Source organism: Camelina sativa, chromosome 10 (assembly GCF_030686135.1).
Source record: "Camelina sativa cultivar CO46 ecotype springtype chromosome 10, ASM3068613v1".
In the NCBI taxonomy this organism is placed as follows: Eukaryota; Viridiplantae; Streptophyta; class Magnoliopsida; order Brassicales; family Brassicaceae; genus Camelina; species Camelina sativa.
This window is the reverse complement of record NC_141889.1, coordinates 8,361,245-8,387,755: the sequence shown is the minus strand read 5'-3', so window position 1 is coordinate 8,387,755 and position 26,511 is coordinate 8,361,245. Positions and strand designations below refer to the sequence as shown.

The 26,511-nt window shown below is 37.6% G+C and overlaps 10 protein-coding genes and 1 non-coding gene across 13 annotated transcripts; 4 read left to right on the top strand and 7 right to left on the bottom strand.

Moving 5' to 3' along the window:
* Window positions 1-81: 81 nt before the first annotated feature.
* On the bottom strand, window positions 82-1,972 carry LOC104718084 (carboxylesterase SOBER1). The gene is made up of 6 exons (XM_010435759.3): window positions 1,587-1,972; window positions 1,233-1,285; window positions 910-1,033; window positions 674-795; window positions 472-579; window positions 82-370 (listed from the first exon to the last, which is right to left on the bottom strand). The coding sequence occupies exons 1-6, from the start codon at window positions 1,831-1,833 to the stop codon at window positions 230-232; spliced, it is 795 nt and encodes a 264-aa protein (XP_010434061.1). The 5' UTR covers window positions 1,834-1,972; the 3' UTR covers window positions 82-229.
* LOC104718083 (mitochondrial pyruvate carrier 4) lies at window positions 1,864-3,893 on the top strand. The gene is made up of 5 exons (XM_010435758.3): window positions 1,864-2,233; window positions 2,658-2,756; window positions 2,944-2,996; window positions 3,227-3,300; window positions 3,530-3,893. The coding sequence occupies exons 1-5, from the start codon at window positions 2,179-2,181 to the stop codon at window positions 3,573-3,575; spliced, it is 327 nt and encodes a 108-aa protein (XP_010434060.1). The 5' UTR covers window positions 1,864-2,178; the 3' UTR covers window positions 3,576-3,893.
* Window positions 3,813-5,936, bottom strand: LOC104718082 (uncharacterized). Of its 2 annotated transcripts, none has more exons than XM_010435756.3 (3): window positions 5,274-5,936; window positions 4,604-4,810; window positions 3,813-4,270 (listed from the first exon to the last, which is right to left on the bottom strand). In XM_010435756.3, the coding sequence occupies exons 1-3, from the start codon at window positions 5,637-5,639 to the stop codon at window positions 4,082-4,084; spliced, it is 762 nt and encodes a 253-aa protein (XP_010434058.1). In that variant the 5' UTR covers window positions 5,640-5,936; the 3' UTR covers window positions 3,813-4,081. The 2 variants fall into 2 exon arrangements, with proteins under 2 accessions (XP_010434058.1, XP_010434059.1); XM_010435757.3 differs by having other exon boundaries at window positions 3,813-4,267; window positions 5,274-5,862.
* Window positions 5,937-6,275: 339 nt separating this feature from the next.
* LOC147935896 (small nucleolar RNA snoR109) lies at window positions 6,276-6,376 on the top strand. The gene has a single exon (XR_015569828.1). It is a non-coding gene; the product is annotated as a small nucleolar RNA snoR109 (small nucleolar RNA).
* Window positions 6,377-8,017: 1,641 nt separating this feature from the next.
* LOC104718080 (alkaline ceramidase) lies at window positions 8,018-10,110 on the top strand. Its single transcript, XM_010435754.3, has 3 exons — window positions 8,018-8,274; window positions 8,939-9,247; window positions 9,357-10,110. Exons 2-3 carry the CDS (start codon window positions 8,994-8,996, stop codon window positions 9,868-9,870), a joined length of 768 nt encoding a protein of 255 aa, XP_010434056.1. The 5' UTR covers window positions 8,018-8,274; window positions 8,939-8,993; the 3' UTR covers window positions 9,871-10,110.
* A 233-nt stretch (window positions 10,111-10,343) lies between these two features.
* LOC104718079 (phosphatidate cytidylyltransferase 2) lies at window positions 10,344-13,817 on the bottom strand. Its single transcript, XM_010435753.2, has 12 exons — window positions 13,359-13,817; window positions 12,844-12,949; window positions 12,438-12,691; window positions 12,122-12,273; window positions 11,866-12,007; window positions 11,578-11,734; window positions 11,449-11,496; window positions 11,263-11,349; window positions 11,049-11,177; window positions 10,910-10,966; window positions 10,717-10,800; window positions 10,344-10,637 (listed from the first exon to the last, which is right to left on the bottom strand). The coding sequence occupies exons 2-12, from the start codon at window positions 12,910-12,912 to the stop codon at window positions 10,551-10,553; spliced, it is 1,266 nt and encodes a 421-aa protein (XP_010434055.1). The 5' UTR covers window positions 12,913-12,949; window positions 13,359-13,817; the 3' UTR covers window positions 10,344-10,550.
* A 396-nt stretch (window positions 13,818-14,213) lies between these two features.
* LOC104718078 (uncharacterized) lies at window positions 14,214-17,720 on the bottom strand. Of its 2 annotated transcripts, none has more exons than XM_019230480.2 (9): window positions 17,069-17,720; window positions 16,720-16,964; window positions 16,339-16,461; window positions 16,052-16,237; window positions 15,746-15,913; window positions 15,514-15,651; window positions 14,990-15,161; window positions 14,731-14,905; window positions 14,214-14,547 (listed from the first exon to the last, which is right to left on the bottom strand). In XM_019230480.2, the coding sequence occupies exons 3-9, from the start codon at window positions 16,450-16,452 to the stop codon at window positions 14,451-14,453; spliced, it is 1,050 nt and encodes a 349-aa protein (XP_019086025.1). In that variant the 5' UTR covers window positions 16,453-16,461; window positions 16,720-16,964; window positions 17,069-17,720; the 3' UTR covers window positions 14,214-14,450. The 2 variants fall into 2 exon arrangements, with proteins under 2 accessions (XP_019086025.1, XP_010434054.1); XM_010435752.3 differs by having other exon boundaries at window positions 16,339-16,423.
* A 345-nt stretch (window positions 17,721-18,065) lies between these two features.
* LOC104718075 (uncharacterized) lies at window positions 18,066-20,660 on the top strand. The gene is made up of 6 exons (XM_010435750.2): window positions 18,066-18,803; window positions 19,119-19,230; window positions 19,348-19,519; window positions 19,609-19,817; window positions 20,048-20,210; window positions 20,304-20,660. Exons 1-5 carry the CDS (start codon window positions 18,262-18,264, stop codon window positions 20,168-20,170), a joined length of 1,158 nt encoding a protein of 385 aa, XP_010434052.2. The 5' UTR covers window positions 18,066-18,261; the 3' UTR covers window positions 20,171-20,210; window positions 20,304-20,660.
* On the bottom strand, window positions 18,208-22,178 carry LOC104718076 (uncharacterized). The gene is made up of 5 exons (XM_010435751.2): window positions 21,551-22,178; window positions 21,360-21,471; window positions 21,117-21,198; window positions 20,980-21,031; window positions 18,208-20,873 (listed from the first exon to the last, which is right to left on the bottom strand). Exons 1-5 carry the CDS (start codon window positions 22,070-22,072, stop codon window positions 20,721-20,723), a joined length of 921 nt encoding a protein of 306 aa, XP_010434053.1. The 5' UTR covers window positions 22,073-22,178; the 3' UTR covers window positions 18,208-20,720.
* A 101-nt stretch (window positions 22,179-22,279) lies between these two features.
* On the bottom strand, window positions 22,280-23,498 carry LOC104718074 (uncharacterized). Its single transcript, XM_010435749.3, has 2 exons — window positions 23,152-23,498; window positions 22,280-22,702 (listed from the first exon to the last, which is right to left on the bottom strand). Exons 1-2 carry the CDS (start codon window positions 23,377-23,379, stop codon window positions 22,544-22,546), a joined length of 387 nt encoding a protein of 128 aa, XP_010434051.2. The 5' UTR covers window positions 23,380-23,498; the 3' UTR covers window positions 22,280-22,543.
* Window positions 23,499-23,966: 468 nt separating this feature from the next.
* On the bottom strand, window positions 23,967-26,070 carry LOC104718073 (F-box protein At4g22390). The gene is made up of 3 exons (XM_010435748.3): window positions 24,761-26,070; window positions 24,519-24,602; window positions 23,967-24,165 (listed from the first exon to the last, which is right to left on the bottom strand). Exons 1-2 carry the CDS (start codon window positions 25,921-25,923, stop codon window positions 24,563-24,565), a joined length of 1,203 nt encoding a protein of 400 aa, XP_010434050.2. The 5' UTR covers window positions 25,924-26,070; the 3' UTR covers window positions 23,967-24,165; window positions 24,519-24,562.
* Between the last annotated feature and the right edge of the window lie 441 nt (window positions 26,071-26,511).

Below are 26,511 nucleotides of genomic sequence, written 5' to 3'. Positions count from 1 at the left end.
AAATGCCCTCAGTGTCAAATTCTATAAAGACTTTTTTTTGGCTATGTATTTTTTTTAGTTCTTCATGCTTAAGATTGCAAATGTATTCCAATGTGTGCATATACATATTTTCAAATCAATACAATCACAAACTCTATGTATTCAAAAACACTCCAGAGTACAGACCAAACCAGACAATGGGCTTAGAGAATAGTCTTCTTCTTGTTTTCGCAGATGAAGACATGGATTATTAACTTGAGTGGAACAAATCTTTAAGACAATTAAGTTGCAGACAAGTAGACGACGACGAACTCTTCAACCGTCTCTTGATCCATGACTCTATATACTTGAGCTCCTTATTGCTGATTGAGTGCCCGAGACCAGGATATGACTGCACATAAACAAATGACCTTAGATAAATAATGGTACACATTGGATTTCTTCTATTACGCATTTGTCTTGAAAAAGAGTTTTGATTTGAATAATATGTACCTTGAATTCACAGGTAACACCTGCTTCGTTGAGAAAAGGAATAGCAGCTTGACCAGCTTCATAGAGTACAAGGTTGTCATCAGTGCCATGAGACCACAAGATTGGTGTCTGCATATTGCAAAAATCTAAAAGACTCAGAGACTAAAAAAAAAAAACAATGTTTAGAGATCATTGTTATAAGAAACATAAGTGATGAGTGAACCTTCTTAGCTTCTTCAGGAAACTGACTGATGATTGAAGAACTGAATGGAACCCATCCGCTTAAGACTGCTCCTCCTCCAATAGTTTTTGGGTAAAGAAGAACACTAGCCAATGTTAATGCTCCTGCAAGAAAAATCTCATTATGAGCCAGCCACAATGCATGATTATCAAGACTTAAAGTGGTTTTAACTCGTTATAGAACGGTGTAAGGGTGGGAAAAAAGAGAAATTAAACCACCTCCTTGGCTTAATCCACAGATAAAAACGTTTTCAGGATTGGTTCCTTGAGCAATCTCCTGGTCTATAATGGAATGCACGCTCTTAACTGCTGCAACCACGCTGCTTTCATCAATTCGAGAGCCCTAACACACATAAAAGTTACATACTTTAAAATGCAAGATCGGTCTGTTCTTTTATATAATAAACCTTCAATCTGCTAAACTAGTGCTAACTATCGACATTGCTTCACAATATGGAACTTGGAGCTACCAGTTTAGAAAGGGAAAAAAGAAACCAAGTCATATCATGAAAGACGTTAGATCAAAAAGAGAGAAGTAATACCACTTTAAACGGAAGTTCAGGGACGTCAAACCAAGAGCGCATCACCGCACCGTCTGCACAAGAAAGATGATTAGTTAAGAGGCATGAAACCAGCAGACACTACACATACAATCAAACTGTAAATTATACATTTTACACAATCATATGTTTAGCATCAGCAATCTCTTTCAAATGAAACAGATGTGGCTTCATCAAAAGAAACAACCAAGACGGCTTAGCCTAGTTATGATAAATCAATCACCAAAACAGAGGCAAATCATGCCAAAATAATTCCAAAACCTTAAGCCAAATCAAGCCATTAACTAGGACAATCGAAAACAAATTGAAGTTAAAAAAGGAGTAAGAAGATAGTACTGTTGCAGGTAACAGGATTGAATGGAGCAGAAGGGAAGAGCCAGACAGCGTTCTTCAAATCCGCGGATTGGAATTGTGTTTGGATGAATTCATTGGCAGGTCCAGAATCTCCCAAACCGTGAAGCCACAAGATGAAGATGCGAGCCATGGTGTTTGATAATAATGATAAACCAAAGGTACAAATTGAAAGAAAGCAATGATGGTCAATAAAGATCGTCTTCTTCTTCGTCTGTGTATTCCTTCGCATGTTAAAATCGCTTGTACCTTTGCCATTTCTATAGTAAGTAACCTCTCCCTCTGTCTCTATCTCTCAAAGTCTTCGCGACGACTTCAAAGTACAAAAAAAGTCAAATGGGACAAACAAGGAGTTCAAAGAAAAAAAACACAAGAAGATAGAAGAAGCTGAAGTGACTAAAATAACCCTCTACCATACGCTTTATGACCAAAACGACATCGTACTCTAGCTGCAGCCCTTCTTTTGTTAGTGTTTTAAGCCAGCGAGGGAGGAGAAGAATCTCGGGAGAGACAGAAAGCGACGATTGGTTGGTGAACTTTTTGGAGCATCTTTTTGGGGAATTGGAAAATTATTTCAATGGCGACTTCGAAGCTTCAAGCTATCTGGAATCACCCTGCCGGTCCTAAAACCAGTGAGTCAATCAATTCCGCCTTTTTTTTTTCTTCTTTGATTTCGATTTCTTCTTATTGATAACCGAATTGAGCAATTCACATGTCTTGGAATCCGTTATTTTGTCTCCCTACTGTTTTGATGGATTTGACTTTCGACTTTGGATTTTTTTTTTTTTTTTTTTTTTTGGATTGATATGTTACTATGGTCTATGAAAATGTAACAACATGTCATGTTACGAAACAAAACGAATCAGTCTTTGCTATATGTTGGTGATATAAATTGGAGAATCCTCGAGCTTGATCTCTCTATGATGAGTCTACCCGTTACTGTCCAGCTTTTAACTCGCGTTTTGTTTCCAGTGTTAATTCTAATTGAACTTGATCCAAAAAAAAGTTTCCAACGTTTTTGGTGAATATAAGACTTTACGTTTTGGTCTTTCTCAGTTCATTTCTGGGCACCGACGTTCAAGTGGGGTATTAGCATTGCCAACATTGCAGACTTTGCCAAACCTCCGGAGAAACTTTCTTATCCTCAACAAATCGGTATGTCATATTCTTAGCTGTTTCCCTGCTCTTCCTGTGTGCATAAAAGATCACATCTCACAGTTGCTTTTTAGCCTTGTAACCTCGAAATTTGTACCATATCTGTTCATTGTGTCATGATCAGTTTCCACCTGTGTTGCAATGCCTCAATGTTCTTACGGTTTTCATTGTTTATCTCTTGCATTAGCTGTTACATGCACTGGAGTAATCTGGTCTCGCTACAGCATGGTAATCAATCCGGTAAGTTCCTTTACACTCCTCTCGGATAATTCTCATCACATTCACATGGAAGATACGCTGTTTTCCTTTTCATACCGAGCCTTTTGGTTCTCGCATTGGAGCTAGTACTTACTAATACTGTTATATACTGTTTTATCATGATCTTCTTCTCCCTTGCTTTTGCGGTCAGTGATTTGTGATTTGGATTTTTTTTGCTAACTTCTTTGATTCTTTCTTACTTTTGCTTACAGAAAAACTGGAACCTCTTCAGCGTTAATGTTGCTATGGCAGGGACAGGCATATACCAGCTTGCTCGTAAAATAAAGTAAGGCCAAGAGAGAACACTTTGATTTCTTCTTACATTACATGAAATGTGAACAAAATTCTCTTTTAACTTATGCTACTAGAAAAAGTAAGGGATCTTTTGTGATATGAGCACTCCTTTCTTCTAATGAACATACTGCTGCTTACCACACATCTTAGTCAAATAAGCATTTGGCTGGTTAAATGATGTTTTCTCCAAATTGAAACACTTGCTTTGATTTGTTTTACAGGCACGATTTCGCAACCGAAGCTGAGCCAGCTGTTGCGAACGAATGATTATGATGACGAAGCTGAGCACATTCAAAAGGAAAACTGGATATCATCTTGCTTCTGTTTGAAAGTTTAGTCCAAGATATTTTATTTTCTTTGCATTCCCAGATCTTCTGGGTCGGATTACAATATCGTTTTCAAGGTTTTTAAAGTATTCTGGTTTGATCTTTGTTCCAATGATAAAAGGAGATCAAAAGCTCCCCTTCATATGCTGTTTTCAAAGTAAAAAGTACTCCACAGAGAAGTTAAATGTATGTGATGTTGAATCAAATTGTTCAGACAAAAAGACCAGAAATTTCCTATGAATTGAATGTTTAGTCTGAATCAATGAGTCGTTTCCATTAACAAAAGGAATAAGCCATGGGATAACAGACCAAAACATGGATCTGCGTCCACATGTAAATGACTGCTTTGTTCTTTCTGTGTGATTTGACCAAATGTTAATGACATTGAGACTTGTGGGCAAGGAACCAAACCCGAGTAGCATGGGTTGGACGAATGGACCCAGTTTATCATTCTTCTAATGGCTTGTCATCTTTTGGATCCCTTTCAGCATCCTCATCGTTTGCATTCAAGTTCAGTCCTAACTCCACAGTGCTTTCGTTCAAATCTTGTCGCACTACTTTTTCTTCATCCTGTGCTATTTTTTCTTCATCATGTACTACGTTTTCTTCATCCTGTACTATTTTTTCTTCATTCTGCTAATAAAGAAACAAATGAGAGGTTCAGTATCTACTTTGCGTAATAACAAAACATCATACAAGATCATGAAGCATTCTATATTCAAATTGATTATCGGGTCTTCAAATTCAACACATGGACAAGGGGAACTATAAAAAGATTACAGTAATGGCTGGCGATAAACAAAGTCTAGAAACCAAGAAAATTCAAAGAAGTTAAGATAAAAGATCAGTTATTGATAAGCCTACCAAAAGAAATGACAGTTAAGGCTTTAAGTAACAATAGAGACGAGCAAATTCAGAAGAAAACTAAAGTTCAGTTTGGTAGAATAAAGGTACAGAGTGTTGTTGTACCTGTGTATCTTCCATCGGAACATCATTTCTGTCAGGCTTCTCCTCCACTACCGTTTCCATCTCGCTAGACTCTGCTACACTTTTGTCCTCATCTACCTTGTCTTCCTGCTCGACCTTGTTATCCTCATCAATCTTCTCATCCTCCTCAATCTTCTCATCATCCTCAATTTCAGTAATTTCCTTCTTCTGCTCCTCAAGTACTGCAATCTGCACCATTTAATCACACTTCACTATTAGTGGATCCCTAAATAATCAAGCCTATGAAACGATAAACCCTAAATTAACACTTTCTTGCTTAGCCTCATCAAAGTTTCAGATAATCTTAATCATTCCATGCAAAAAGATATGAACTTCAAACATTGACATATCTCATGATTCCCAGAAGACGGTTCTACTAATACATTGCCCCCATTACCGTCCTAATCCAGCCTTATCAGTCCACATGAATCAAAAATGGCAAAACAGAGACATAGGCCAGTCCAATTAGTCCTACAACAGTGCTCAAAACTGACCATATTTCAAATATTAATTACATAGATTAAAACCCTAATAACTGTAGCAGTCACCTAAGCAATCAAACTCCTAGCAAAAATCCCCCTAGGACATAGCTAAATTCAATGCAACCATACAGAAGACAACACATTGAACCAGAAACTTTAACAAAACTAACCGGCACGTATTTGAATCGCCGTCGCGGAGGATCTTCAGCCGCTGTCGCAGCAGTGACAGAGTCGTCGCTTGGAGAATTACTCTCACTCTTATTACCATCTTCATTGCCGTTACTGTTACCATTACCATTCTGAGACAATGGAGCCCATTTATAGAGCAATAAATGCGATCCGTTACTGCCGTCGGAATTCGAACCACCACCGTTAACAACGGAGGCTGCGGCGGATGCAGTGTTGTTATTGTCCTTCTTGGTGGAAGGAGAAACGTGAACCCACTTCTTCTTCCACTTCCTCACCGGACCGGTGAATACCGTTGCTGGTCCGTAACGTGTCGAGGACCTACCTAACCGAGCCCCAACTCCTTCCATAACACGACCTCGCTGATTCACTTAATCAAAAAATCAAAACTTTTTCAAATCCCAAATCCGTTTATGAATCTTTTATTTTTTCAGATTACAAAATTTTCAAATCACTTCGTAAAGAAAAGAACAAAGAATTAATAGAACGCTCTCTCTCTCTCTCTCTCTCTCTCTCTCTCTCAGACAGATCTCAAGTTTTGTTAAGCGACCAATTTTATTGGGTTGACGCAACAAGAAGACTCTCGCGCTAAGCTAGAGGGGTTTGACTAATTACACGTGTTCGGTAATTATACGTCTAATCTGTTTAGAGCTTACAGTACGCGTGCTGTAGCGTATAATTAACCTTGGTTTTCACAAATAGGAAGACTCTTTCTCCTCTAGAGACTCTCTATCGGCTATTCGTGACCTAGAAAGCGCCCTCGGAGAGAGTTTAAAGTAAAAGACGTATATACCCTTGATGTTCACTCCTATATAAACATCGCTTAAACATTAGTGCTAAACATCATCTCTTTCATATGACGGCTAGGTCTAGGGTTTTAAGTGTTTATATGATTTGAGTTTTAGTTTGTATGATTTGAGGGGGCTACATTGTACCGAGAGAAGGGTTGAATTCGATACCTTTACTCTTGAATTTGCCAAAAAATACGGCTGTAGCTAGATTAACTAAGAAGCTATCTGGCCGGTGGTCGCGAGAGAGGTTAAAATTTCTCCGGTCGATTCATCTGCTTACCGAGTTTCTTACATCTTTTGCTTTAATTATTACTACCTCACCTATCATTTTTGGTTTGTCAAAATTTATTCTGTAGATAAATAGTGATTTATGAGAAAGGTTAATTAAGAAATGAGATTAGCAGATTTAAAAAATGCTGGTTTCAAGAGACCTCTCTCGTAGATTAAATTTAAGGCTCCATTCCAGGCGATCTGATCTTTTCTTTATGAGCAGTTATGTGTCTTATTGGTGCCTACATATTTCTTAATCATATCACTATACTTGTGGTTTTTGAATATTTAATCGTAAGATTAACAGTCTTTTAATGATGTAACTGTAGTATTTGACCTTAATAGCTGATTTGTTAAAGAGTGGTTGGTTTTGATGTGTGAATTGTTGATGTATTGAAGATTTGATTTGTTTGTGGATTGTTACGGTCTTGGACTTCATCTCAGTAATAATAACAGTGGCGGTGTGTTAACCAACATAGAGCGGATCTAATACTGGGAATCTAGTTCTAATTTGAACAGTTGTTACATTGAACAGAGAGAACTTGCAATGACTGAAGAGAGAACAGTGAAGAACTGAAGATAGAACGAATTTCAGACTAAAAAGTGAACTGAATCATCTTCATTTTTCGGGTTAATAATAATAATCCAAATAAGCCTAAGAAGTACATGAGACACATCAAAGACCTGCTCATAAAACGAAAGGTGCAAATAACACCACCATTATATCCATAGCAATGCTACCTTATATTCAATGCTACGATAATCCGCGGCAATCCATGTATCTGCACCAAACAAGCGAATGAAGTTATGAAATCCTTATGGTGAAATACTTTGTAGTCTTGTGTCAAGCAAAACACACATAAGGATGAAATAAGGCATTTCATCTTAAAAAGCTGCAAGTCAACTTTCAGGATATGTCCTGCACAATCATAGTTGAAATGATGATTCACCATTCCCTAAGTTACTTGTACGATATCTTAAAAGGCACCGTTACCTTTTGTGCAGTGGCTGTCACTTGTCATAGTCATATGAAAAAAAACTTGATACAAAATGTGTCCAGAAACACGACCGGCTTCTATTATAATCATATATACTTTATAGTATAGAGATTTTGTGGATTATGTAACATGCTACATGGATTGACCTCTCCAATTTGATACAAACGCAGTTGCTATTCTTACTCTGTTTATATCAAATGAAGCTGTAACATGCTTTTAAGAGTGCTCATAATTTGTAACCGGACCGAAAAAAAAATAGTTAAACAATCCTCTGTACATTTTGATTTGTAATAGTATTAGTTAAACATGTGAGGAAAAAAAAAAACAAAGCAAGTTTTATCAACAGAAAAACAACTAGTCAATGATTGGTTAAAAAGTTCATTGCCTAAACTCTATCTATGTGAAACTCCTTGGTTTATGCCTCTAAATAGTAAAACTTCCCAAACCGTAAACATATGATATAAAGTGGTTTAATACGAAATTTCCAATCATTTTTATATCCGCATTAAGTAAAAAAATAAAATAAGGAGGACCCCCAAACACAAATATTACTATTTAACCTAATTTTACCTAAATTTACTTTACCCTATCTATGTCGACGGACGGTTTACTGTAAGTTAAAATAGCGCCGCTCTTTATTTTATAATTTTTACTTATAAAATCCAAAATCCCGGCAAGTTAATAGACGGAAACAACCCTCAATTGCTAAAAATTTAGAAAAAGGGAAGAGAGAGAAAGAGAGAAGACGAATCGATCGTGAGAAAGGTCATCCCACACTCGGGAGAAGAAGTTTTTTTTTTGTTTCTCATCTGATTCCGCCGATCTGTTCATGGCCGTGCGTTGCTAAGGCTTAATAAGAGATTCGCGCGATTTAGAGAGACTCGTGCAGAAGGAGGGAGATAGATCTTTAGTATCGCGAGAACACGGTTTGTTTTTTTTTTTTTTTTTTTTTTTGTTCCCTTTGGTGCTGTTCATGTGGATCGGGTTTTTTGGATCAAAATTGTTTCATATCTTTCACGTCGTGGATCTGTTTTTCTTGGATCTCCCTTGTTTTGACTTTAACAAGTATTTGTATGTATTATTCTAGTTTCTGTGACCTAGATTCGTTGTTTTTAGATTCGGAAATTGAAGTGTTTCCAGTAATTCTAGTTTCTGAGTTTTGTTGGTGAGGTTTGACATGGTGTTCATCATTCCTGTACATTGTTGTAACTATGTTTTGGGCTGGCTTTTTAATGTTTCCTGTGTCGTGATTATTCACTCTTTGTGTGTGTGTGTGACTGTAGTTTACATATTGTGGGAAAAGTTTTGGAATCTTATCTGAGTGCTACTATTAGCGTGCTGGTTTGTTTAATCATTAGTTTATACTTTTTTTGGTATGTTGCTTGTTTCTGCAAGTTAAGTGTTCTAGGCTTGTCCTTTTCAAGTTTTGTTGGACTCTTGAGAGACAATTTTGGTGTGGTGAATGGTAAAATAAACTTATATTAGCACAGTGATTCTTGTTCTTTCTTTTGCATTATCTTATGAATCAGTAGCTTTTTGTTGTTTTTGATTGTTTTTGCCATTGTGGTTTTTTTTTTGTTGGTTCTCTAGTGTGTAAAGGCTTTCACTACTGAGGAGTATAATTCTTACTGAGAGAGGATAGAAGATGGCTGATGGGATATCGAGCTTTTGGGGTCCCGTGACTTCTACTATAGAGTGTTGTGAGATGAACTACGCCTACTCGTCCTACATAGCTGAGTTCTATAATACCATATCCAATGTCCCTGGAATCCTATTGGCTCTCATTGGTCTTGTCAATGCGTTAAGGCAACGTTTTGAAAAGAGGTTTAGCATTCTTCACATCTCTAATATGATACTTGCTATCGGCAGCATGCTCTACCATGCCACTTTGCAACACGTGTAAGTACCTTCATTCTTTCTCTCTTGACTTTTACTGATACATTATGACTTCTGTGTAGTTGTTAGATTGGATCATAATTCTTGTTTTTTTTTTTTTAATTTCAATCAGGCAACAACAGAGTGATGAGACCCCAATGGTGTGGGAGATACTTCTTTACATGTACATCCTTTACTCACCAGACTGGCACTACCGAAGCACAATGCCCACTTTTCTCTTCCTCTACGGTGCTGCCTTTGCTGTAGTCCATGCTTTCCTCAGGTTTGGCATTGGTTTCAAGGTCCACTACGTGATCCTTTGCCTTCTATGCATCCCTCGAATGTACAAGTACTACATCCACACAGAGGACACTGCAGCCAAAAGGATTGCCAAATGGTACGTTGCTACGATCCTAGTGGGAAGCATTTGCTGGATCTGTGACCGTGTCTTCTGCAAGACGATATCTCAGTGGCCTGTGAATCCTCAGGGTCATGCTCTATGGCATGTGTTCATGAGTTTCAACTCTTACTGTGCAAACACATTCTTGATGTTCTGTCGAGCTCAGCAACGTGGATGGAATCCAAAGGTAAAATACTTTCTGGGAGTTCTTCCTTACGTCAAGATTGAGAAGCCGAAAACACAATGAGAAGAAGAAAAAGGGGATAAAAAGCCCAGAAGAAGAAAGATCATAAATATAGTTTTTGTTCATCGTTTTGTCAGGATCTCGACCTCGGTTTTATTTTATTTTTTTGGAAGTGCAACTCTTTAGATACAGAGTTCTAGATTTTTTTTTCTTTCTTTTTTTCTTTCTCTTTTGTATTAGTTATTGGGAACAATCTTAAGAAGAATTGATTTTTAACTTGCTGGAAAGCTCTTTTTTCTGCAATTTCTCTTTTGTACCATAGTTATGAATTTGTTGTTTTCTTCTGTTTCTCTTGCTGTTAACTTAATCAGGTCTCAATCTTTGATTCAAGGTCTTGATTTTGATTGCAACTCGAAATAATCTATTCTTCTTATGATCGTATTAGTTTTAAGCACTATTTACTTAATTAAGATCAGGTAAAGACAAAACTGAGACCTGATTGCTTAACTCAAGCTTTAGCAGTCACCCTGTGCAAAGAACAAAACAAAGCTCTTTTCTTTCATAAAGGCGTCAATGACTATATACAGAGGCTTAACCAAGATGGAACACAAAAATGAGAAACATAACCAAACTTATTATTCTACTTCTTCCTTTTTTTTTTCTTTCTATCGTATCCAATGGTTTTCTAACTTTTTGGTAACACAAGAGGGTAATATGGTACAATGAAGGGTTGTGGTGACGATCTAAGATTCAATAAGCTTTTCCTGCAACATTTGGCCAAGCTTCATGAATAAAGCTTGTTGTTCCTCCAATGGTAGGCTTGTGATTATCTGCAATGATTAAAAATCATCAAAATCCAAACAAAGAGAACTTCAATGTATTGTGTTGGTTCATTTGAAGTCAACTTACCTGGTCTAAGAGCTTATCTACAGAGAGGACTTCAGGTACAACAAACGATTGATGATATATATATGCAAAAACAGCCATCACCATCTGAAAATCTCAAGAAAAATATCATATCAGATATAATATCATACTGATGTTGAAGGAATTTGAAGGAAGCAATAAGAGAATGTAATGAAGTCAATGCGTCCATATATACCTGACAATCCATTCTATCTGTGATTCCGCCATGTCCTGGAATACTATCACCAAAGTCCTGAATGTAGGAGAAAATTTAACGGTGAATCTTTGTTGCATAGATATTGCTGTTATATATCAAATGCCACCTGAGAACCCACCTTGATTTTGAAAGCTCTTTTAAAACCACTGGCAAAGAAGCCACCAAAAGGCGCTATTATAGAAGCGAACAATCCAAAACATAGAGCATGCCACTGAACTGGAAATATAGTAATTTCTTTCCAAGGTAACTGCAAAGTAAACGCAACTTGTTAGAAGCGAAAAATGTTTCTCGAGTTAAATGTTTCGTATTGTAAAATTCAATTCAGCCTTTACCAAATCAGAAATCCATCCTGGTAAAGCATGTGTCTCTTGCTTGAACAATGGACCAGGGTCACAGTGAAGCCAGCCTGTTGATAGGTCCTGTACTTATTTCCGCCCAATAACATGATGGTAACTGAATTATTACTACTGTTCTTGTATGGAAAAGAAGGCAGGACATGACTAAAAACTTCCACATACCTCTCGGGGACATGTCAGCCACAGAAAACGACCCATTATATTTGCAAGCTGCCAAAATAAGCAAGATTATATAATCCATTCACTACTCATTTAAAAACATATACTTATTAGCGGATGAAACAAGCTTACCAGGAATGCAGAAATCACTGTGGTAACAGAAGCTCCAATGAAACCCTCCCATGTTTTCTTTGGTGATAACTTGATCAACGGTGTTCTTCCAAAGAAGAAACCACAGATATATGCAAATATATCATTGATGACGATAAGTGATGCAGGAAGTAGAAACCTGCACCAGCAACCAGGTCATATAACATTCCATATATTCTCGAAACAAACATGTAGTCAGGTCAGGTCATTTACAAAGGCCAGGGGAATGTAAACAAAAGGTACAGGTGTCATAAGCTACTCTGTGATTACCAGATGATTCCTTCAAAGATGTTGGCAACAGTGAATGAGGATTGAGTAAACACCACAATTAAGATCATATGCGTCCATGCATATTGGCTAAACTGATATTTGTACATCTTCTTTTTCAGCGTAAGAATAAACCAAACAAAGCCTACAAATTCAAAAGCATAGAAAAGGAGAGACAATGTTAAGCAAAAGCAGTGGATCAAAGTCAGTGTTCCTCACAGTAAATAAGTAAACCCCAAAAGGTCATAAAACAACTAACCGGAAAGATACAAGGAGTAACAGATTGCCATGTGGTATTTGATGAGGCTGGTGACCAGTCGATATAGGACTTTGTCTGGAGTCACAGTATTGACTAGCCGTTGACTAAGTATTCGACCATATACAAAGAGCATAGCTGTGAAAAAGAAGTGCCTGCATAATACATACACCTAAAATTTCAAATGCAAAATCGTTTCAACAAATCTAAAAAGTACTAAAAATACCAGCTTATTCTTCTTCAATCCATTTCCAGCATCATTCCACATAAAAGAAAAAGATAAAGAAACTCGAAAGGTTGAGGGGGAAGTGTGAGTTACCAATTCAGTAATCTAAATCCAGGGAGCTGTTTATCTTCATGAGTTTTTCTCAACAAATTGAAAAGTTCTCTCGCCATGAAAATCTGGATAACAACCACCATGGCTGTAATGTAGAGATGACCAAGGTAAACAATAAGAGCGAAACCACCAATCATCCAGAGAGTGGAGTAAGCTCGAACGAGAAAAGATTTGTATTTGCTAGTGTCATTGACAAGTAAATGGCTTCCATTTGATTTGCCTGCCCCTGCACCAACCTAAAAGCCAGAAAAGTTGGTTCGAATTCCCAACCAAAATAGTTACATATTGAAGCAATAACGATAAATACACACAAGAAAAGCAACTTAACTAAACCAAGAACAATTTGAATATGCCTATAGAGAAGGCAGTGTATAAAGAGCAAACGTACATCACTGTTTCGCTTCCGATGCCGAACACGAGTATTAGGTGCATCACCAGCAGCAATTCCCTTGTGCATTTTGCCTTGAGTTTCCAAAAGAAAAACAATAGACTACCTGTGACAATTAGGTTGTACATCATCACACCATAGTCTAAAACATATAAAATTACAAATCTAAGGGATGGAATAGAAACTGAGAGAAAAGACTTTTTTAAACGACTCTCATCCTGATGATATATATATATATATATATATCCTTCCAGATTACTAATATGGAAACTACATACATACTAATTTGAAGAAATCAATTTGCATATAAAAAGAGAAACTCATCATCTGAAATTTAATCTAATGACATGAACCTTATCACAGATACTCAAAAGCTCTCATCTCTAAATGTATTCAATTTACAATCAAACGAGCAACCAGACATATCATCTATGAGCAAAAAATCACAACAGAAGGATGCAAAAAATTGGAAACAAAATCCGAAATATTGAAAACAGGCTCAGTTACTATTTTACCAGTCTGTGCGAGAGAGAGTGTGTGAAGATGAAGCAAGAGAAAACGGACTTGAAGCAATGAGGTAGAAGACGAAATGGATTCCCTTATTTCCCGAATCCTTTTTTTTTTTTTTTTTCTGATTTTTGATTCTTAAAGAGGCGACAAATTAATACTCTTCTCTAGAACCTGGTGTGATAATTATAAAAATAATAAAAAAGTAAGATTTAGAATATTACGAAAATACGAACTCTTTTTTTACGATTATATCGTTGGTTTATCAGTAGAAATTAATAAAATTTTGATAATTCAGAACCAGTCATAATAAATTAGCGAATTAGTATTTTCGAATAAATTGTAAAATATATATTTTGTTTAAACCAAAAGAGGAAAAATAATGAATCAGATTCTTTTCTTATTTCTTTAAACTAAAGATTCTTCTCTTTTTAAAAATTTATTTTAAGCACACATTTTTTACAAACAAGAAGCGTTAAACTTAGGCGGATTATTAAAACAAAATCATCCTTTATTTTTATTTTTTTGTTTCTCGTGTCCTACAGAGAGACTACAGCAGATAAACTACAGAGACTCGTTTCCGTTTCAAAAGGACGCGCAGTTTTGGGATCCAAAGTTCTTGTGAACATCTGCTATCTTCTTCACAATACTGGCAAATGCTTTCCTACATTAAAAAAAAAACTAGGACAAGAACTCTTCTTTAGTAGCATAACATCAAGATCATATGTATCTTTTGTCTTGGATAAAACTAGATTAGCATAACGAGAAAGAATTAATCTCCATAACACTTGTTAATATGATGTTAGATTATATTATAGCAGGGCCTAATTAAGATGTGATGATAACTAAGAGATGGAAACCCCTTTTCTTTTTCTCAACAATGTGTTTTGTTTTTCTCTGGGTTTTTTTCAATATGATATTTCCAAATAGCTACTACAAGTTCTCTTAGCCTTTTGACTGTTGCAAATAACAGAATTAAAGAGGTTCAAGATTTTTCCATCCAAAAAAAAAAAGCTGAGATACAAGTCTCTAATCTCAGTCTTCAATCCAAGAATCTATGGAAGCTTAGTCTTAAAGTGAATGAGTTGGTTTCCAGTGCTCTATTTCTCCTGCTGCTCATATATCTGCATGTATGCTTCCGATAGTTCTACCATTTGGGAAAGTGTCTCTGCAACATGCAAATCCTGCATCTCGTACCTGAAATGGACATTATCCCGCAAATGTTTTTTTATGTCAGTTTCATCCACAGATCTAGCTACTACCATAAACCTGTCACTATGTGTTCCAACTGTGATATGCTAAAATAAAGGTCATTTCAAGGAAGTTATAAGAAAATAACAAATCTCTATAGATGTTAACGAATGAGACGAGAGAGCTTACCATAGTTCTTGTGACTTCCTCTGCACAAAGACTCTGAAGTACCCATCCTCAGGCTTACCATCATGTACAATGTTAGCGATTAGATTATACTTTGAACACACCTTCTCGCCTTCAGGGGCTGTAGGCAATGATGGTATGTAATCCCTCAGCTCCATGTCCTTCACTGGGAAGTTAACTGTGGCATTTATAAAAATTGGGTCAAATTAACCAGGCATTAGTTTGTAAAACAATATCACACAAGGTCCAAATTGAGACTTACCAAGGGTAGGGTTCTTCTCCTTGAAAAAGTTATTCTTCTTGAACCGAACCATATGGAACATCAAGTAAGGAGGCGATCTGGTTACACGATATCTCATTCTGGCTAGCTTTGGGCGAACCACCTCTGTCACAGTTTCTCCATCAAACTTCTTCAATAAATCGAATAGAGCAACCTGACCCAAACATCAAAGAAATTAGCTTCTACTATCTCACTTTACAAACTAATGGCTACTCTAGGCCTAAACCAGAAAGGACTCAGAGAATTCTTCCCTTCCTAAGTCATAAAATGGACAAAAAGACAATTTACACAAGGACAGTTAAAAAGCCATTTTCAGCAGAATGGGACATTATTATGTATTATGTTGAGAATTAATAGTTTTCTAGCATAGCACTTCACATAGCTAATTGGCTAATTCATAATAATGTTCCCCTTTCTGGAATGCACTTTGTATATGGGACATAATAACATGCTTTCTAAGCTTTATACAAGCCATAACTGCAAAATCTAAGACAAGAGATGTATACCTGCGGAATTATGTTTTTCTCCATGACATCTTTGAAAAGAGGAGGCGGTGGCAAATCTAGCCCAAGCATCAGAAAAGGCATCCTGGAGGTTTCTTTGTTTTCATTACCTTGATACTCTTTCACAACCTCCAACTCACCCTGTAATAGTTGGCAGGTTACATCAACATGCAGCCTTTTGGAAGCAATTATGTCAAACGTCATTAAGTTGAAATGTCAAAGGACAGACACATACCTGGAAGCACTGGTGGATGATACTGCTGGCGTCCTTTGAAGGCCTAAGATCCACGTGCAAAGTGTTGAGGAGCCACGACATAAACTCAACAGGATCTGACTGTTGGCCTATCCTAAACCGTTTTTTGCTGGCCTTCATGACAGCTTGCAAGAATTCATGTGGACTCACCTATTACACATGGTGACTTAAATTAGCGAGGTGCTCACAAGACAAACCTAAAAGTCAGTTTATAACGAAAAAGGAAAACTTGAATCGCGGAGGGGCCATGGCAAGAACTAAAAAAGTGATGCATAAATTGAGTCAGACCTGTCCTTTAAAGTTCCGAGCATGCCAAATCTTCCGAGTGAGTTCTCCAAAACGGTGAACAAGAGGAGACTTGCAATGCTGATAATTCTCAGGAATGAGGAAGAAGTTCCTTAAAGGAGTAACTCTCATCAACGATTGGATTGTAACATTCACAAACTCCGTCTTTTGTATGTTGTTCAATCCCACCTATACATTTACAAGATTGAAGTCCAGTTAGGAAACAAACATACTCAAAACTGAGCCAGAGAGAGAGAGAGAGAGAGAGAGAGAGAGAGAGAGAAGATTACCATTCCCGGAAGATAGTCAGAGCCATCAAGAGCCCTAGACCACTGCCTATTCTTGTCGAGCTCTTCTACTTGAGCCCTACTAAACCTGTAAATGGATAGCACCGAAGCCTTCATAAAAAGGAACTGAAAAAACAATTTGAAAAGCATGAAAGAATAGTTATAGGTTCAAGTTATCACAAAAAATACATGTAGAGATGATACAGACAACTAGCAAGAAGAAACTGATTGAGATATTAATGAAAACAATACTTTTGTTGTCAACTACGTGCTAAGCCACACATGTTCACAAATCAATATGGAGTTAGATACAGTTTGAAGAATAACGATTGCACACAAATACAATACAGTAAGGAAGTAGTAGTGAAAAGATCTCTAATATACCTTGGATTTAAAACATGGCGAATGTCATCCAAAGAAGGGTCATTGATCTCGTAACTATCAGGAAGACAGTAAACCTTCTCCGTCAGAAGATTGATGTAAACATGGTGGTCTGCTTCCAGACTATGCGTATAAGCATGAGACTTCTGGCTCCTTCCTTGGAAATACTTACCGCAGACGAGACAAGCATACACATTCAAATTTGACAAGGACACAGAACAAAACCTCTCGAAATCAAAATCCAACACCTGAGAAAATCCAACATAAAGAAATAGGATTTCAGATACTCATCCCAAAACATCAATCAAAGATTTAGAAATCAAGAAATCGGTTTACTGAAATGATCATTTACCTGACGATTAACAGTATCAAGATAAGGACAGTCACGACGAACTTCAACTTGGCGTGATTGCTTTCGTCTCCCCTTAAAGGCATTATCATCTTCGTCGTCATCGACTTCCTCTTCTTGAGCTTTGTTACCGTTCCCTTCTCCTTTCACAACTCCACGAGTTTGAGATTTCTTCTTCTGCTCGTTCTCCGCATCCTCATCGTCGTCAGCGTAAGCATTAGCCAACGGCAAAAGAGGGTTATTAAAACCCAGTGGTGGAGGTGGCGAATCAGACCTCTTCCTCTTCACCTCTCTCTCTTCCTCAGTAACACCATTCTTAACTTCTCTCTCACTTTTCATCCTCACAACAACTTGCTTCAAAAAAACCCTAGAACTCCACAAAATCCCAGCGATTCACGAAGATCCCTCAACCAGACAAAAAAAAATTACACCGATTCTTCAAAAATTAAACGCCCTAGATACTTCAAATCAGCAGAATCTACTATAACAAATCTCTCCTACCCAATTTTCCCGAGAAAATTCGAAAATCTCTCTCGTTACAACCTAAAAACCTTCAAAGAGCCGACTCAAGCAAGCAGATTCATTCACTCGCTTCTAAGGCCGGGAACATTTCTTATTGGGCCGTATTGTTTAAGCCCAGTAGCAATTTACACACATAATGGAAAATGGAGGTTTTTCCCATTATAATATTTTTGTCAGTATGCGTAACTCATTCACGTTCTAATTCACTGATGAAATTTCCATTAATACCCTCAATCATCTCGAAAACATACAACAGTAAACGCGTCAATATCTACAAGGATATTTTCGACATTGTACATACAGTCAATCCAGCTGGCGAAGAAGTAAAAAGCGAACAGACTAGGTAGAAGACGACAACACCCTCCACCTATAAACCAAAGATAGCATGACTCATGAGGGTAACATCGACATTTGTCATCGATCGGATAAATCTAACCAACCCTAAAGGGCATATTCGTCATTCTCTTCAAATTTATAAAGAGAGAGACAGACAGAGACGAAGAAGAGAGAGAAAGAGACAAGAGAGAGAGAGAAAGAGAAGAAGCAAACTAAAGGAAGAGGATAAGAGAGAGAAAGAAACAGAGAGTTTTTTTTTTTTTTTCTTGTGGGGTATATTTATAAAAAAAAAAAAAGAAAAAAGCTTTGAAATTTTTTTGTTTTCTGAATCGGTTTCAATGGTGTCGGACCAGGATCTAGCGAAAGGAGTCGAGACTTTGCTAAGGCAATCCGAGCCAAGCTCCCTCACATCGTTAAGCAGTGTTGTTCAGCAGCTTGAAGCTAAGTTAGGGTTAGACCTTACGGAGAAGACGACTTTTATCAGAGATCAGATCAATATCCTCCTCCGTTCTCACCATAATCATAACCCTTCAGCCGCTTCCGCATCCGCTTCAGTCGTACAATCTCAGCCTCCTCCTCCGCCGCCGTCGTCTTCACAGCATCTTCATCATCAGCATCAGCATCAGAATGTGCACTCCGGTGTTAATGTTCCGGTGGCGAAAGGGCATTTCACGCTTCAGCATCCGTCTCAATTCTCTGTTTCTCAAGCCCAGCAGTATCCTCCACATTTCGCGCTTCAGCCTCCTTATCACTCTTATGACCTAAATTTCCGGCAGCCCTATCCGGCTTTTATGCAGCCGCAGCATCAGCAGCAGTCTCCGCGACAACAACAATCCTCTGTGCTGCTTTCACCAGGCGCTAATGCTTCTCCAAAAGAAAGGTCCGTTTTTTTTCTTTCTAGGGTTTGATTTCGTTAATCTGAGGTTCAAAATGTTCGTAGTTTAGGGCTTTTGTTACTTTTATTGATAAACATGGTTTTCCTTTTTAGGAATGTCTAAATCTTAGGTCAATTTTGTTCCTTTATTGGGTTTTTAGGTTTACATGCCCAAGTTTGATACACACATCGTTCTAATGTAATGGTTGTTTTCTTAATGCTTGGCACAAGATTGAAGCTTTTTCTCATTTAATTCTGTCTTATTCACCGATATATCAATGTTGGGGGTTGTGAACTTTTCCTCAATGTTGTCCGTTGCAGTGCTCCAGCTGGAACTAAAAGAAAGGGTGGTCCTGGAGGGCTAAACAAAGTCTGTAGGGTTTCTCCAGAACTTCAAGTCGTTGTTGGTGAACCTGCTCTTCCCAGAACTGAGGTTTGTTGTCACTGTCTTCCTTTTACGTTTATGTCAATGTGTCATTTCAATTATGTATTAAGCTATTGGGTTGTTGTTTTTATTATATGTTTGCAATATTTGTCTTTTTGGTTTCAGATTGTGAGGCAATTGTGGGCTTATATAAGGAAGAACAACCTCCAAGACCCGAGTAACAAGAGGAAGATCATCTGTGATGATGCATTGCGTGTGGTTTTTGAGACTGACTGCACTGACATGTTCAAAATGAATAAGTTGCTTGCTAAGCATATTCTCCCGCTTGATCCATCAAGTAATTGTTCATTACAAGCGTTTTTGCTGAATTCTCAAGTGTTCTTGGTTAGTTCAATGTTACTGACTGTTTGAAATCACTTTTGGCAGAGGACTCTGGTCAAGCAAAACGGGCAAAAGCTGAGGTGGAGACAAAGACTGAGACCCCAGAGCTAACACCTGTTAGTTCAGCTCCTGTTAGCTCAACTATTACATTATCTGAGTCACTTTCTAAGTTCTTTGGCACTGGTGAGACGGAGATGACAGACGAAGAGATCATTCGCCGTGTTTGGGAATACATCAAACTCAACAATTTAGAGGTGAGGATTTTACTGAAGATCCTTATGAGGGTTAAAATACTCCGGTTGCTCCTTTATTGCTTTCCAAAAGTTTCCACTTTGCTGCTACAAATGCTTGTTATGTGGGATTGATTACTCTATAATATTAATGTACAGTATAAGTTTTCACATTTGCCATATTTGTAAGAGCTTTTTAAGTGGCCATAAACAAGAAAACTAAGAATTGTTTATTCTGCTTGATTCTTTTGCAGGACCCAGTAAATCCAATGGCCATTCAGTGTGATGAAAAGCTCCGTGATCTTCTTGGATGTGACAGCATTTCAGCTGTGGGGATAAATGAGATGCTGAGGCGCCACATGTACAAGCAGTCGTGATACCTTCTGGTCTGACTTAATTAAACTAGGAACTACTAGTGTAAGTGGATTTTTATTTCCCAGATTATTATATTTACATATCAGCATTGTCCAAGAACGGCAACTGACTTCTGTATCACAACTTCTCTTGCAGGTGTATCTAGGGAACCTACTTATGACTCCTGGGTGTAGAACTCTGATAGGGAAGAAAAGAACCTTTTCACTTTTAACTTCCTTTAATGCTATTTTGCATCTTCCGTTGGGTTCTTTGTTTTAGTTGGTTGTGTATCAACATGGTTAGGTTTGATATTGTATGTAATATTTTACAGTATTTAGGAAATCTGTGATTTTCTATTACTGAAACTCTAGTGTAAGGGGAAATGGCGCAGATGTTTTGTATTTAACGCCATTCACCCATGAATGTCTTAGGGAAAAAAAAAAAAAACTCATGTGTTTAACTATGTTTTCCCAGTTGGAAATATTTGCATCGTTAGTCCTTACTCATAGAAAAGGTCTTATTTTTTTGTGGTTTTATTTCCTGCTACCGTCCATGTTATTTGCTGTGTTTATATCAGAGTCTCAGTCGTGTGAAGTAGAAAGCGGCTGCAGCAAGCAGCAGAAGAGCAAGTAGCAGGAATGTCATTGCCTGTCTCCTTGTGTTTTCTGCTGTTCTCAAGAAAGTGACTATCTTCTCAGCTAAGCTAACTGCAAACGCCATAGTTCTCTGTGCGTCAGAAGAAAAATGATAAACCACAATTAGTAAGTGACTCACATAAATCTAAATGAAAATGATGCGAGAGAGAGCGATTAATTATAAGTTTTAGGCTCACTAGTCTTAGAGGCTCTACGTGAAAGATTGGCTCCATGAACATCTCTACATTCCTGCATTGTTTTGGTTTAAACGATGGTCATTATCACGGTTTATAATCGGTATGAAAACTGAGATTAGACGGGAATGATTACTGACTTTATCAACAGCTTTCCCTGGTACATATGGCAACTGTGGAAACTGAACCCTTTTCCCAATTGGATGTGTGACTTCTCACATTCTGCGCAGTACAGGTAAACTGTTGTGAGAACAATCATTTCAGTCGGATTTGGTCAATGTAAAATCATGGTCTAGTGAGCCGAATAGGATGGGTCTGCATTTGCATTTAAGGTTTCACATATCAGTTAAACGGGATTAGGATTTTGGGACGAGGAGACTAACCGAATTGCCATTGGACACCAACGGTCATGCCATCTTTGGACGTTGGTCTAACAATAATCTTGATATCTTTCCCCAGCTCCATGATCAACCAGTAGAAGAAAGCCATAACTTGCTGTATTTAAAAGACCATAATACCTTTTATAAAAGAAAAGCTTATTAAGGTACCAATATTACCAGTCAAACATACTTACCTTCTTGCCTTGTAAGAGTCGATACTTAGATAAAACATTGGAAAAGCATTGGCATTCATCTGCAATAACTTCTGAAATCCCGTCGATGTTTCGGTCCTTGATATCGGTGTATAGTTTTAGAACTGTCTCTTCCGCCCGAGAGCCTTCCTCCTTGATGTTTCGGTCCTTGATATTGTTGTATAGTTTTAGAACTGTCTCCTCCACCCGATGGTCTTCCTTCTTGACGTCCTTCTCTTCATCTTTGTTCTCTTCCCAATCTGATTTCTCTTTATCTTCGTTCTCTTCATCTTTGTTTTCTTCCCATTCTGATTCTAATTTTCTTACCCTTGTGTAATGCTTCAAAGTGCTTCGATTTTGGTGTGATCGATCAAGATGAAAAAACAGATTGATAGAATCCTTGTGAGTTGTTGATAAAAAGTGAGAATTCTTGGTGTAAACTGAGCATGAGCTAAAGCTATTTATCTTTGAACAGAGTTTAGAAGAAACCACAGTTTGTGTCATAGAGATATATGATGCTGCCATTGCTTGTAAATTGGATTGGTTTTGCTGATTACATAAGCTTACAATAATACTTTATAAAAAGTTTTGTGAATATGAAAGATTTCATTTATGTAAAATAAGCAAAGTATGGAAGAAAGGAATCAATGAATGTTTTTGGACAAAGCAAAGTGATAATAAAGAATGCAACAAATTATCAAATTTGAAAGATTAGAATATTTTTTGTCCATCTTAAAGGGTTAATGCTTCATCGGATTCGATTTCTTCAACCTGGCATGATGTTTCAACACAAACCAAGTACAAAAAAAAAAAAAAAAAAAAATCTAAGAAACTCAATTCCACAAATTAGTGATGTTCCACATAAGTTGCATTAGTTAGCCAAGTAGATATATAAAAAACCGCTCACAAAACAGGTAAACTGCACAAACGAACTTCAGTGTCAGAGCCATTCCAAATTCCTTATAGACTGACTCTTCATACCGAGCACGAAATCCCTTAGATCAGGAGCTTCTCGATAGCATCCTTGAGACGCTGAATCTGAGATTTCAACTGGCTTGTGTTGTTCGATATTACTGAACAAGCGATCACTGATTTCGTTACTCCACATGCTCTTCCCAATGCTTCTTTCGAAGCTACAAACACATATGGCACATTCTGCATTCAGACGGAGAGACATATAAGGGTTAGTTCAAAGTGAGACCACATAATGATGTCATGTATATATAATAATGCAGCTTGTTCAAATAGGATAAACTATATATAGCTATGATGAATCATGTCGAAGAATGAACTCGAAGCTACGCTTTTAAACATCAACTAGGATAGCTATAACATTTCATATTTTCCTCAAGAGTAAACTAAACAAAGAAACTTTCATGACATGAACTCAACAAAGAAACAAAACTGCAAGAAAGCAAAACAGACTGTTTGCAAGCTAAGACTGGCTTCTTAATGCGTCAAAGAAGAATCTTGAGATATCTAACACAATATCATCAAAAATCTGACAAACACTAGCGTATATCTCTATAGGAGATGCATCAAGAAGCTCTTTAATGCAAAAGACAGTTTCCAAATCATAGAGACAGAGAGAAAGAGATCGTAACCTTATCTTCGGCAAGCAAAGGAAGATGAACAAGAATCTCGAAGGGATCAGCATCAGCAGCCATAACAACGAACTCAGACATCCCACGGTTCAATGTCTTGGTAGCTTCATTAGCACCCTTCTTGAGCTTCTTGTAGTTGGTAGCTTGTTGAACAAGATCCAGTATTGTTATCGAAAGCTGACCATCTGCTAACGGATACGCTCTAGAATCCACTGCCTCTTCCGTCATCTTCGTTAAGGTCAAAGGAAGAAGTTAGGGTTTTTAAGGATTTGACAATGTTCTCAATAATCTCCGAGGAAGAAACTTTTGGGGTTTTCAAGGATTTGACAATGTTTAGAAAATCTTTTACCCACGAAAGAAAGAAAAAAAGGTATATATAGAAACATGAGTCGGCTCCTCGTTGATTCGGGTCGGTGAAAATAGAGGCCCGAAGGCCTCGAACCGATCTTTGTTGTCGGTTGTTTCTGCCTAATTCAATTATTTCGGTTAAGTTCGGTTACGTTGGTCCAATTTGGTTAAATCGTTTTACATCTCTTGTTGTTTTACATCGTTGGTCCATTAGGTACTTCTTAAACTTAGTTGGATTCAGAGGCTTAATCCAGTCTCATTCTTGGAGATGAGAATGATAAGTGACTGACTAAGTGTTCTAATATATTCACACTATCTTCCTCAAAAGCTCTGAGCTTCCGACTTCGATCATTCTCATCTTCTTTAGTCACTTGGATGTGTTTTGTTTATCCACGATTTACTATTCTCTAATAAATCCTCTTCAGTTTCAATATTTGCAACGAGATTTACTTTTGATTGAGATTAAGTGTTTTAAGTCGAAATCTAATTGCAACAGACCAAACTGAAAAGAGTTTACATATTTAGAAGTCACTTATATATAGAAGAACACTATCTTCTCTTACGACCTACTACGTTACATAGGTTAAGCTAATGAGTACTAAGACTGCATATGGGTTTAGGATTTTGCCATTTCCTTTACCCCTAGGACTGCTACTGCTACTGCACCTGAAAATCAAACACAGATCAAGATAGTCAGATTTTAAACTCGAACACCTGAAAAAGTCAGATTTCAGATGAAGCTCTTAAAAAGTTTAGATTCAGGTGCCAACTTGAGGGATATACTCAAGCTCTTTAGATTCATTACACTTACACTTGAAAATAGTCAGATTTTAGATGAAGCTACTAAATTGTTTGTGCTAAACTACGACGTTGACACAAGTTCCACCTCCTAAGACTTCAAATAATGCATCTATGATAAGATTGGAAATCTCACATCTAAAAGAAAAGAAGATGAGGCCTAAAGAGATAAAATACTAACTCGACGAAAATACTCATATCATTAGATTCATTACACTTACCTTGATCTAATGTTTGGGCGGCTCAGAAGTTTCCCCTGCTTTGCTCATAACTTCAGCTTGAAACCCTTGGACAGAAAACCACCCCTGAGATTAAACCATAAGATGTTTTAAGCATGTTGGTACGGTTAACCATTTGATACCTAAAGAGGCTAAGACTCAGATTTTCCTTATTATCAATTTCTACAATTCGATCAAGGAAACAAAACGAGAAAGAAACCACTGGCAAGAGATGAGAGTACCACCTTTTATTACTCTTCTGCATCATCTGATCTTTCCTGCGCTGAGCTTCAGTAGGATCTCCTTTACATCCCAAAACAAGGCTACTCACGAGGATATCTGCGGTGAATGAACTATCACACTCTATTCCAACAGTTGTAAGAATCTGACTTTCCAAATCAAACCACATGAGATTCTTGGCGTTGTTAATCTCCATCAGAATCTTGCTCCTGTCCTTGGAATAGAGCAGCGGTCTCACGAAGTCATAAGATTCTACACACTCTGGTTTCGGCACCGTAAACATCTTAGTCCAAGATTTTATATCTTCGTATTCCCTCAATATCCAAACATCTGCATAGCTGAACTCATTGTAACACATCAAACAAACGCAGCCATCTAACACACCTATATCCATGTTATCTTCTATGTAAAGTTCCTGTGGGAAACTGAGGACTCCAAGATCATCAGAGGCAAGATCAAATCTGATTATCGTGTTAAAAGCGATCAATCCTTGCTTCCGAGGCAAAATCCAGTGAAGATGATTCTTAGCTAAAACACCAAATCCACGGCGAGGCAACACATCGTAATAGAAATAGATGAAGAGAATCTGAACCTCAAAGAGAAGATAGACCCTCTTCCACGAATTCTTCTTCAAGCTGAAAACTTTGATCTCAACAGGGTAACCAAAATTATCATCGCCTCCTTTACGCTTAGACTGAAGAATCCTCACAACTTTGAAGTCGTCGCTCACAGAATCATAACCCAAACCGTAAAACACATACTCGCGAGTGATGTGACGTTCTGGGAAATCAAGAGGCTCAATTGGTAAATGGTGAAGCTTCCTGGTCGATGGATTGAACAGAGCCATATCAACAGGAGAGTTTAATAAGCCGACGACACCGTTCAAAGAACCAAAAACCTCTGTAAAACCTCCGGCTTGCAAAGGGTGGTCGATGTCTGAGACGTTCTCCGGCGCGTCGAGCTCCACCGTGCGTAGCATGCGAGGTCCTCGGAGCAAGATCATGAGATGGTCTCCCGTTTCGAGTCTACGACTGAGGTGAGACGAGACGAAGTCTGGACTGTCGATGAGAGAGAAGCATGGCTTCGAGAGGACGCGACACCGTACGAGCGTAGCTGCTGAGAGACGGAGGAAGAGATCGTGGATGAGATCCATCGGACACTCCGCCATGTTCGTTCGCCGGAGAAATTTCACAGAGAGAGAGAAATTAGGGTTTTCAAAGGATTTAAGCGAAATGATTTTTTTGAGAATTGAGAGTGGTGACTGAAAGAGGGGATCCGCGTGTTCATAGTTCGGGTCAACTTCTCGGGTTTCGATTGATTCGTGTTGGTGAAAATGGATCTGAACCGAAATCATTTCGGTTTATTTCGGTTCAGTTCAGTTACATTGGTCCAATTTGGTTATTCATGATTTGTTGATTGTAAATTTCCTTCACCGGATTGAGCTAAGAGCACCTCGAAATGATTGTCATAATTTAACAATTAAAAAAATTAAAGTTACAATAATATTAAATATTAAATGTAATAAATTTTTAAATTAAACACTCTTTGCAAAAAATTGTAAGACACTTAAGACATTATGTTACGTTTGAAATACTCACACGTTAAAACAATTTTTATTGTTTTAGTTATGGAAAGATCTTCTGATATGATTAGAGATGAGATGGTCTAAAAGGCCAAGTAAACGAAGAACAGATTATTTGAAGAGACTTATCAATGGCGTAAAGATTTAGTTCTCGACACGGCAATCAAAGGCTGG